The following is a 12,834-nucleotide window of genomic DNA, read 5'->3' on the forward strand; positions in this document are numbered from 1 at the left end:
AACACAGTTTATTTATTACTTAGTTCAATATCTTACTGCTGGACACTTACACTTCTCTCTTTTGTTGTTGCTGTTGTTATTATCAATGCACACTTCTTTGAGCGCTTGTCTATGATTAGTATGCAGTGATAAAAACACTGAGCTTTAATTTGCCAGGTACTGCCAAATTCTCTTTTACCTTCTAGGTCAAGACAGTATCAATCCTAGCTGAATATAAATAACTTTAACTTTTTACTGTTTGCAACTTTAATCTTTAATTGGGGGAATTAGGGAAAATATTAAGATTTTGTTACTGTTTAATTTGTACACACCAAGTAACTTCCATGGTCCCAGTATTACGGTGAACATTAGCAAATATATTGGTCAACAGTGAGCTACAGCTTTTGCTTTATGAAAATGTGTTTAGCGCCATGGTTCCACCCCATAACCCAAGGACTCCTTTGGAAAGGGCGAGGTGGGTGGACACTACTACCACAATGGGAGCAGTATTAACATTTCATAGACAGAAGACAAGGATGTTAGATATCCTATAGACATATAGGAATACAGCGAAGGACAGTCCATGATTCACATGACTTCAAAATGTCCCTCTGGACATTTTTTTTGGACATTTTAAAAACTATTTATTTATTTAGCCATGTTGGGTCTTAGCTGCAGCATGCAAATCTTTTATAGTTGTGGCATATGTAATTTTTATTTGTGGCATACAAACTCTTAGTTGCAGCCTGTGGGATCTAGTTCCCCAAGCAGGGATCAAACCCAGGTCCCTTACACTAAGCGCTCAGTCTTAGCCACTGGACCACCATGGAAGTTCCCCTATGTGAATTTATGTAAGTGAAAAATATGATTCTGTAATCTGAGACTAGAGCAAATTCCATTTTATGTATGTGCTTATTCACTCAGTCATGTCCAACTCTTTGCAACCCCATGGACTGTAACCCGCCAGGCACCCCTTTCCGTGGGGATTTTCTCTAAGCAAGAACACTGGAGTGGGTTGTTATGCCATCCTCCAGGGGAATCTTCCCAACCCAGGAACCAAACCCAGATCTCCCACAGTGCGGGCAGATTCTTTACCCTCTAAGCTACAGGGAATGTATGAGAACACAAAATATTTGAGGTATGGTTTTAATATAACTGACTTTTCCAGGAATGAAGTCATCATGTAAAAAGAGGAAAGACTATATTTCATTTTGTTCAGAACATACCAATAGTACCATTTTGAAAAATTTCAGCAAATATTAGAGTTCCTAGTACAAAATATCAATCTAATTTATAACTGCTGCATTGCTAGTAATTCTGTGCAAACATTTCACAATTTCATTGTATCTTCCACTATTGTCATGCCTCAGCATTTACACATATTGAAATACAGTATATATGATCCTATTATATTACAAAATATTCTATTATCTTAGTATAAATTTTTTCTCCTTTTAAAGTTTAGAACATAATATTGAGTTTTAGTTTTATTTTTACATTATAAGTTATATGATCAATAAATTTCACTACAGAATAATAAAGAGGGCATTTTTTCTGACGTGCTCAGCGTGGCCAAAAATCATTTGTAAGGATGGAGTAAGGCATGGGGACAAGATCTCTTCGTTTAATCAATCTGTCAAAAGAAAGTAAAGTTTACTTAAAGAAAACTAATAGTTCATTAAATACTTTTAGTAGGCAGTCATAAGCTTAGACATTGATTTTAAGCTGTCACTGAAAATATGCCATAACAGGAAAACCTATTATGAGCCTGTCTCAGTTACATCATCTATTGTTGAGTTACAAATCACCCCAAAACTTAATGGCACAAAACAACCGTTTTTCTTTCCTCACATGTTCAGTGGGTGAGGAATTCACAGAACTCTTGTCTCTGCTCACAGTGACTGGGACCTCAACACGAACTCAAATGGCTGGGGCTAGATCAGCTGGTGGCTCCTCCAGGCATATGTGTGGCACCTGGGCTCCGACAGGTCAACCATGGGACCTACAAATGGCCTCTCCATGTAGTCTGTGTAATGCAGACTCCAAGTACTAACAGAATAATGGTTGAGTTCCAGCAGAAATATCCTGACAGCAAACATTACAAGAAAACCAAGTAGACGCTGCACGGCCTTCTATGACCTAGCCTTGAGAGTTATACAGTATTACTCCTACAACCTCACCCAGATCCTGGGGGAGAAGACATGGACTCCACCTATCAATGGAAGGAATGTCAAAGAAGCTAAGGACCATATTTTAAAACCACCACAGACTATTTTCAGCCAACCAAGATGCTAAATCAAAACAACTGGTAGCCTGGTTGTTCTTCAAATCTGTTCCCCTGTTAAATTCAAAGCTACAAACACTTTTGGAGCAACTATAATGAACAAGACCCATGAACGCTGGAAAGATAACCAAAACCATGGTCTCAACATTGAAGAACTTAACACTAAGCACTCAGAATGCATAAACTGTGTGCTAAGGCCAGGAAAGAAAACTGGGAAGGACAGAACTCATGTATTTAAAACATCCAATTTCGGTACTACGACGCAACAATCAATTGTGATTACTGGTTCTAAATCTTTTCAAAAGAAGTGCCAACTTTTTTACAAAATCCCATTTTAGTCCCAAAATTCTGTAAGACATTAAACATTCTACATCTTTTTAATAACTCTGAATTATATACTGCATGAATCTTAAAAAACAAAGTTCCCAATATGCCCTCTGACACCAAAACATTTTGTAAGAGCTTATGACTCAGACTAGGTGGTGATTAGAACCGGGTATAGAAGTCACCTCACCTTTCACCTTCAACAAATCACAACCTTACTGCCTAACAATATCATATCCCATAGCGTCTTATTGTTTAAAATTTTAAGATTAATGTCAACCCTGCTTTCTGACTCTACTTACAATAACACAAAAGTGTCAGAAACATCAGTAAGTTGATAACTTACTTGATCAGTAAGTTTATGAACAGGACTTAAGGTAGGCAGGATCAACTCCCTGATTCTCTCCAACAGCTAATTGTGGTTTTATAAACCTGAGGAAGAATAAAATCGTCCCATCTCCCTTCCTTTTCTCCTTCCACAAAGCTCCACACATGTGGGTGTTGGAGTGGGAAAGTAGTGGCAAACAGAACAAGCACTAGAAAGTAAAAGAACTATCCTATTTGAGCCATTTTTCCCTGTCCCAACTTCAGCCCAGAGTGAGTGACACAACGGAGAAGCTGGGAAGAAAACTCTAAGAAAGGAAGAGAGCTGCAAGTACAGAAAACACTTTATCCTTCTGCCTGTCCGGTTAAAAATGAAAGTGACACAAAGTTTAATTTCCTAAAGCTTTACATTTTAAAAATCACAATACATAATATGTCAAAAACATCTAAAATAAGTGAAAAGTCAAAAAGAGTATGAATGAAAGTCTTCATTTTCAAAGAATCCATCAGTCCTGAGAACCAGATCCATATCAAACTGGTATCACTCATTTAATGACAAATTCCATTTCTTCTAAATTAAGGGAACCATGGCTGCTTTTAAAACTCAAAAAAGTACATATGCCAGCTTTCAGTGAAATTACCTTAGAAAAGAAGAATCAATAACAAGTACTCAAGTAGGATTTCTTTTGATTCTGAAGAATATACCACAAAATGCACAACAACCTAGGAACAGCACCACCCTCTCTCAAAGATCCATCCTTAACGCTCAGATTGTGGTCTCCAAGGCCATTTCCCAGTAAAAGCAATCAGGACTCTGGAGACAAAGGTTTGGGGCAAGAAGTATAAAAGATGAGGTGAAACATCTTACGATATCAGAAACTAAGATAATAAAGACCCCTGGGATCATTTCAAAATGACTCCAGGACAAACTGAAATAAGCGCCACTAGCCAAAAACAAAACAACTTGAGTGTCAATGAAGATAATAATTGATAATAAATATCAAATACGGACAAACACTTGCACTCATGATGAAACTAAAAAAGAGGTAAGTTGGTGATCTTTGGAGAATGCGAGGAATCACCCTGTGCTGTGTTTAGCTGCTCAGTCATGTCCAACTCCTTGTGACCCCATGGACTGTAGCCCCCCAGGTCCCTCTGTCCACGGGGATTCTCCAGGCACGAATACTGGAGTGGGTTGCCATACCCTCCTCCAGGGGATCTTCCCAACCCAGGGATCGAATCTGGTCTCCTGCATTGCAAGTAGATTCTTTACCAGCTGAGCTACCAGGGAAGCCCAGGAACCACTTTACTATTTTTGAAAAACTGGTAACTAAAAAGGGCAAAAACCTCATCAAGCATTTAACCTGATCTACACCAGAAGAACAAGCTGGTTGAGAGAGGGAATATTTCTCTTCATAGAAATATTCCACACAATACATGAGGAAATGATAGTTTTAAATGCACAATTTTTACAGCCTTGATGAATAAATGAATAAAAGTAATCATCAATCAATGATTTATAACTCCACAAAAAAAAGAAAATTAAAAATTCTTAATTTTTTGTTATAAAAGGCATTGATAGGAAATTTTACAAAATCTGATTAAGTTCATATATCATCAGGCTGGTGTTAGAAAAGAGAACATCCTCATTCTTAGAAGATACACACTGAAGTTATCTTTAGGGGTTAGGGGAAATATATCAATTTATTTTCAGACAATTCAAATACATTAATATGTACATAGAATTAATGGGCTTCCCTGATGACTCAGTGGTAAAGAGTCCACCTGCCAATGCAGGAAGCACAGGTTCAATCCCTGGGTCAGGAAGATCCGCTGGAGAAGGGAATGGCACCCCACTGCAGTATTCTTGCCTGGGAACCCCATGGACAGAGGAGCCTGGTGGGCTACAGTCCACGGAGTCGCAAAGAGTCAGACGTGACTTAGCGACTAAACAATAAACAGGACAGAATAACAGAATAAATATAGTAAAACTGTTAACATTTGGGGAATCTGAATGAAGGACATATGAAATTCCTGGTAATGTTTTTAATAGATTTTTTGTAAATCTTAGATTATTTCTAAGTAAAATGCTACTAAAAAGAGACAGGCAACAGTATTTTAGAGACCTCATAACATAAGTACACAATGCTACCCGTGAAGGGATCGTTTACCCCCAGCCCCATTCCACCAAAAAAAAACACCTAGATTTTTGACCCTCTAGAATCTGGATCTAACTATCCACCTACAGCAAAACATAAAGGACACAACAGAGATGCAATCAACAAACTTCAAGCCAAAGAAAACTCAACAGGATGGGCCACCTGGTATCTTCAACAAAATACTGAGATAAAATATGAAACAATAGGGATCTATAGATTAAAAGACTTAAGGATGTCCCCACAAAAACTTGTACAGAAATGTTCATAACAGCATCATTCATAATTAAGGAAAAGGAAACAATACAAGTGCCCATCAACTGGTGAATAAATAAACAAAATGTAGTACAACCACCCAATATGATATCACTTAACTATAAACAGGAATGATGTAATTCATACTATAAAATGGAAGAAACTTGAAAACATTATGCTAAGTAAAAAGCCAGACACAAAAAAACACACAAACTGTATGATTCCATTTGCTACATTAAGTATTTATCAATTATTAAAATGGATGAGAAGAAAAAAAAAAACTTAAGAGTCTTACCAACCAATCACCTTATTCGGATCCTGATGTAAACAAATTATAAACATGAAAAAATACTATAAAAGCAAAAATGTGAAAACTAGGTATTTAAGGATACCAAAGTTTACAGAATCCTAAATGATCAATGGATGATAAAACAAGTGCACTGATGTTGGACCAAAAACAAGATATTTAGGTAGTTGCCAGGTGAAGTGAAGTGAAATGAAAGTCGCTCAGTCGCATCCTACTCTTTGTGACCCCATGGGTCACATAAACAGTCCATGGAATTCTCCAAGCCAGAATACTGGAGTGGGTAGCCTTTCCCTTCTCCAGGGGATCTTCCCAACCCAGGGATAGAACCCAGGTCTCCTGCACTGCAAGCAGATTCTTTACCAGCTGAGCCACAAGGGAAGCCCAAGAACACTGGAGTGGGTAGCCTATCCCTTCTCCAACGGATCTTCCTGACCCAGGAATCAAACTGGGGTTTCCTGCATTGCAGGTGGATTTTTTACCAACTGAGCTATCAGGGAAACCCAGTTGCCAGGTACCTCCCCCAAAATAACTTACTGGATACAAAGGAACACCACCTTAACCAAGTAATCAAACCTAATATCACCACTATGGATGGAGAAGGACACATCACTACAGCATCCCTACAAAAAAAATACATAACCTGAATCTAATTACGAGGAAACATTACACAAACAGAAACTGAACCATATTCAACAAAATAACTGACCTACTTTCTTCAAAAATGTTAAGGTCAAAAAACAGAGACTGAGGAACTGGTTCCATTATCAAGGATACACAACAATAAAACACAGTGTGTGATTCTGGATTTTATCCTAGACTAAGGAAAAAATACATAGCTACTCAGAACACTGTTGAGACATGAAATCTGAATAAGGACTGTGAAAGAGGTAATAGTTTTGTTGTAAATACTAGGTTTCCTGAGACCTTTACACTAAACTGTGGTTATGTAAAAGAATTCTAGTACATTTAGGAAAAACACTCTAAAGCCCCACTTACTCTCAAATGGTTCAGGAAATATATACATTATATATATATAAAGAATGATAAAATGTTAATTGCTGGATCTGGGTCAAGAGCATCCTGAAGCTCCTTGTATATTTTTGGCACTTCCTCAAAGTCTGGATGAGGCTGTATCTTTTAGAAATATATTCTGAAATATATGCAGATAAGTAAGATTTCTCTGATGAGCCTCAAAATAATGGGACAAGTAGGGGTTTAGATGAATTAGTTGATCATGTATTAATAACTGTTAAAGCAGAATAATGGAAAACATCATGTGTATTATACCTGTACTTTTATGTTTGAAATTTTCTGCAATAAAAAGTTTTAAAGAAGTCCACAACGAAGTGGAAAAACTAAGATTCAGGAAAATTAAGTGGCACCCACATCCAGGACTCTGGTTTTTCATGTGACATTTTCTCCATTAATCCCTCCTTAAAAATCTCTTTATAAAGCATGAACTATTCAGGCAATTTTTATTCTCTTCGTGTGAAGGTTTAGTCAATACCGAAACAAAAGTACAGTTAATACCTCTAACTCTATTGTACATGGATATACAGTTAATTTTGAGAATAAAATCAATAAATAATGGAAGAAAACAGATAAATGTAGATAGAAGTAATCCATCCAAACAGATGATCTACAAATCACTGAGGGAGGAAAACTGACATTTATTAAGCACCCATTATAAATCATTCCTTGAGTCATCACATCATTGCTGGCATAATTTTTCCCTTAGCCTTTAATTTTTTTCCTTAAAGTATGCAATTTTAGATTTTTTTTTTTTTTTTTTTTTTTTTTGGGCATGCCATATGGCTGTGGGATCTTAGTTCCCCCACCAGGGATTGAAACTAGGCCACCAGTAATGAAAGCATGGAGTCCTAACCACTGTGCTGCCCGGGAATTCCCTCCTTTAATTTTTTCTTAACTGTGATAAAAATATAATTCAAAATGAGGTGATTTTTTTTCAACCTCATTTTACAAATAAGGAAAATGCAGATGAATGAGAAGTTCAGAATTTTTGCCAAGGCAGGCAGCAAGTAACCAACCAGAATCTGAACCCAGGTATTGCTTTAAACTGCATGACTACCACTATGTAGTTTGACTGATTCTTAATTTTCTTAGAATTTCATTTCTATGAATCAATACAAAGAGCCTAATCAATTCTGAAAAACCTGATTTTCTATGTACAAGCCTAAAATAGACAGCTCCAAAAGGCAGCCATGCTGAGACCCTCTGCAAGCAGTCAGCAAACTCCCTAACAATCTCAACACCTCACTACCTTTGCAATGACAAATTACATGAGAAGCTAAACTAAGTCCAAAAGTACATGAATGTCAGTGAGACATTTTATGTTTCTTAAGTTTATGTTGTAAATGGTGAATAAAATCCAAATAGTTTTGCATGCTTTAATGACATGTTGAATTTCTAGATTTCAGCTACAGATAAATAACTGATTAGTAAGTCATTTTAAAAAGCAATACTTTGATCTCATACATGAGGAACAAATACAACTGCCCTGAATCTGTCAATATATAATTTGTAAAATACTACAGAATAACCCATATCATAATTACCACTTTCTCTACAAAAATGGAAAGAAATTTAAAATATATATATAAAACTACAGTAGAAAATATAGTAGGAATTTAAGTTACAAGACAGACTACCAATCTGCTTGGTTAAATTGGCAACACAGTGGGGAAATCTCAGGCAGACAGAGAACCAACCTGTTTGCACAACAGCTTCCTTTCCTCCCTTACCAAAACACTTCACAAGCTTGAGGATCCCCAAGACCAGAGTTTGACACATCATAGTATTAAACTGAAAAATACACATACATGTAGAGAAGAAAATGGCAACCCACTCCAGTATTCTTGCTTGGAGAATCCCATGGACAAAGGAGCCTGGTGGGCTACAGTCCATGGGGACACGACTGAGTGACTAACATCCACACATACATAGGATCCTAATCTTATTACATATTTTGAAGGATGAAAATGGCTATTAAGACAAAGTACTTAAACTACTTTACTTCTTTTTTAAAATTTAAATCACTTTTTCATTGATCCTCTGTTGCTTTAAAAAAACAGGGGGGTGGTGCTAGGATGTGTCAAAGCTGTTGACTGGGAGGAAAGAACACAAAATGACAAACTGCAAAGAAATACTCAGAGCTGCTACCTTCAAGAATTTTCCATTATCTATCACCTTGCACTTCTTTCTTTAGCAAACTTTTTTCTCCACACTTACCTACTACTACAAACATATAATAACACTCAGAATTTTACAAACAGTAAATATAACCCAGTTGTTTCAGAGAGGAGGAAAAAAAGTCCTCCAAAATACCAGTGAAGTATTAATTTCCTCATATTCAAAACTTCAAACCACCGTGAAAAACGGGAGATGACAAAACACTGCCCTGATTGTCTGCTAAAGCCTATTTGCAAAGACTTCTAATTTCAACCTTTTGACTAATTAATAAATATATGTTGTATCCTAAAAATATACATACTAAAACCAAGAGCCACCCAAAAAACCTACTCCCATCTAAACTAAGAGAAAAACACATGAGAAACTAAAAAGTTAGAGGTAACACAGTATTTTTCCTAATATCATGAAAAAAAGAGACTCAAAACACATTTTAAGTTTTTTCCAAGAAAAAGACAATTAACTTACTAGCATGCTTGTCTGCAAGCATTATAAGCGTGTTGGAAATATCTCGTCGTCTATAAAAGCACACTACTTTTGCTTCCACGTTGCCAGTTGCAGTCTAAGAAATAAGAAAAATAAAAGTCATCTGGACTGAATATTAGACTCAAGTAGTTTATAAAACAAAACTAGAGACAGCACAATTATAAGATCACTCTCACTTACTGTGCCAACCACAGCTGCAGGATGGAGAGCTAAAAAATTCAAATAAGGACTAGCAACATTTGTAAAAGTTCCAAGTGAAACTGAAATGTCAAACATAAAATAACTCACTGGCATCAATTAAACTAAAGTGATCAGACAGCTTTAATGGCTAAAGCCAGACATAGTTAACTCTGATTAGCCTTAAGAAACTAATCCCCCAAATTTAAAAAGCCACAGCATAACTTAAAACATTTAAATGTAAGTCCTCCAAACCCTCTCCCAGAGGCACAGACTAAGCGCAAAGTCACCCAGCCTCTCCTAAAGACCCCCGAGTTCGATGGATGGTGACACTTTGCAGGTGCAGGGCAAATCAACAGATGAGGTGAACCAGATAGCTTGTGAAAGCATTCTCACCTCAAGGGAATCTATGAACCCATAATGCTCAATATTCTTGGTAGAATTTGGTCTACCTTCACATATGAAAGTATTAAAAGCCTTGAGTTATGAACACTGAAGCTCTTATTTCTTTTTGACTACAGTCTAGAATGCAATCAATATTCAGTTAGACTGTAATTTACTGCAGTTGGGGCCCAGGCTCCTACCCTCCTATTCTTCATGAATTCTAAGCGCTTTCAAGGTCAATCGTTCACTACAAAGTTCACTGTAAAAACACATAGATTACAACAAAATGCTATTGTGACCTCCAATTCCAAACAAATTTGAGAACAAATTTTCAGAATTTCTCTGGGCTTACTGATACACTCAGACACAAAGAAATAAGAATATGTATGTGCTGCAGTAAATGTGTCAATTTTATGAAGTTCAGCAGCAGTATTCTAGAATGAAGAATAGTCTTGTAGAAATATTGCCCCTTAAAACTGAAATCATATTAAATCCTAACCAAAGTGCTTCTATATTCACAATATCGTGATCAAATACATCCTCCAGAAGCAATGATCCCACAGTCTGCCAATGAACAGGCCAATATTTTCATGTAAATAAAATCTATCAATGACTTCAATTACCCATGCTTTATCATTTTTTCTCTTCTTGAGACAAAAGCATATTAAAAACCTAAAGCAAGAGTTTTAAGGTATACATGTTTTTTTTCTGCCTCACTGATGAGTTCCTTCAACAGGGATACTCTATAAAGCCAATTAAATTCTTATTTAAACCTGCTTGTGGGAGACAGGCATAGCTCAAAACAAATATTCTCTCCTGAATCATGTACACACTTGGCTATTAGGTAGTTTACAGCTACAGAATTCCTCTTCTCTATTATACGCACACGTGCATGTGTGCACACACACACACACCCCCTTCAAGTATTCCTCTAAAGTTGAACTACTGAAACTGTAGTCTAAGGCCCAGTATACAGCTGTTACTGTGTAACAGAAATCAGTACAGAAATGAAGTGTCTTATGGTATTTGAGAGTTAATTTCCTATCTTTTGAATCTAATAACAAAAAATGGGGCTTGCATTTTTATAAGCCTACTTTAAATTTCATTTTTCTACTCTCGTTCAAATTTTACAAAAGCAGCCTAAGATATTGAGTATTTTTAAAACTCCTCCACCCCAAATAATTTAAGCAGCACAGTTCTGAAGATCAAGGCTAAAAGCTGTGTCTACACAGTCACCAAAGCTCTTCCGCCCTCTTCTCGTGCCTCACTCAGCGTGAGCTAAGTGCTGGGGCCGCTGGGGCCCACCCGCACGGAGCCTCCGCTCCAGCAGAGACGCCTGTTCATATGGCACCTCCTCTCCAACCTTCCAGAGCCCAGTGGGCATCATGTCGTCACCCAGAAACCTTCACCAGTTCCCCATAACCTAAGTATAAAAGTAAAACATCCCTGACAAATTACCAACACTATTTTCCTTTACTCCTTTCTCTTCCCCTCCAGACTCCATTTCTTACTGCTGGAGGCAGGAAGTACCACCAGTTGGGGAGAGCAGAAAAAGTTTCAAGGAGGAGGAAAGGGGTACAGGGTCCTTAGTTGACTAGAAAAGAAAGAAAGTCCAATAAGTGGAGCCTGGAGGACAGAGTAGTCTAAGAAAAAAGAAAGATCTGAACAAACCCCCAGGTGGGAAAAGTGGAGACAGGTATAAAGAACATCATACAATGAACAGCAATGTACTCTGTTCTTTTCTCCACTTAGGGTGCAGTCTCTTAAATCTCTATTCTGTCAAACACGGCTAGAAAAACACCCTCCAGCAATAAGGGGCTTTGAGTCCACCTCATACTCATGGCCATTTCTATCCTTAAGAAAGTACATTCTTAAAAAACAAAATAACCAAACACTTTCCAACATGGAAAGTACACAGTCTGCTTCAACTAGAACAAATGGAAAGGAACTTTCTTTCCCCAATTTCTGTCCTTATTCCCAACAAATCCTAAACGTCAGGAGGAGCCTTAATTTGGGTTACATCAAAAGGGCTTTGAGGGGATCTCCTGAAATTATGTGTAAAATATTGTATGTGCAAATATAGATTGAGATGGGGGACAAGATTAGATGCTCAAGTTAGTGGTTCCCTTCTCCCCAGCAAAAAACAAACAAAAAAAAGACCCTAAACATTAAAATAAATCTCAGGGCAAACTGGATGGCTAATAAAATATACAAAATATTAAGATACACACAAATTATACGACATAATACATCCAAAAAATATATCCATAGCAAATAACATCAAATTTACCCACAAGCATAATTTCCAAAACTTCCTGAGACTGTACCTCATTATTACATGCACAAAGCTTTCTTTCAACATGTGTGCAGACTGAATCTTTAGAAGAGCAACACCCAAACTAGAGTGACTAACTAAAATTTTCCCAAAAGCTGTTTTCTATTTTAACTTTATAGTCTTCCTCCAAGAGATCATCACCACTCTATCTGAGTACACCTTATTTAGTTTTGCAACTGAAAGTTCGGGGGGGGTGGGGGGGGGTGGGGTGGGAAACTGAGACAAAAATCAATTCTTTAATTTAAAAAAAGGAAAATACTTAGTTCTGCTTTCTAACTGACAAGTAACATTTCAAATAAGATTTTAAAAAAAGGGACTATCAACCTATAAAAGTGAATTTTGTATAAAAATAGTGACAAACAGCTTATCTAGGAATTTTGTTAAAAATATATATATATATATATATTTCTTTTTATTTTTTCTCCTTTGGTCATGCTGTACAGCTTGCAGGATCTTAAGTTCCCGGAGCAGGGACTGAACCTGGGGCCCAGCAGGGAAAGCACCAAGTTTTAACCACTGGACCACCAGAGAATCCTAAAACACATCCTACTTAATTAGAAGAAAGTTAATAAAATAGGTTAATGTCCCTTCTCTTAGCTTATCAATTAGAATGTAT

At 36.9% G+C, this 12,834-nt stretch overlaps 1 protein-coding gene across 4 annotated transcripts in view; it reads right to left on the reverse strand.

Annotated features, from left to right (window-relative positions):
- MTA3 (metastasis associated 1 family member 3) overlaps positions 1–12,834 on the reverse strand; it is a 185,194-nt gene that overhangs the window by 167,027 nt on the left and 5,333 nt on the right. For all 4 annotated transcript variants that reach the window (XM_065929367.1, XM_065929368.1, XM_065929369.1 and 1 more), the window contains exon 3: positions 9,305–9,398. In XM_065929367.1, coding sequence (XP_065785439.1) covers positions 9,305–9,398 — 94 coding nt within the window. The remainder of the gene's footprint in view (positions 1–9,304; positions 9,399–12,834) is intronic.

The sequence above is a fragment of the Muntiacus reevesi genome, chromosome 3, assembly GCF_963930625.1.
Source record: "Muntiacus reevesi chromosome 3, mMunRee1.1, whole genome shotgun sequence".
Taxonomy (NCBI): Eukaryota; Metazoa; Chordata; class Mammalia; order Artiodactyla; family Cervidae; genus Muntiacus; species Muntiacus reevesi.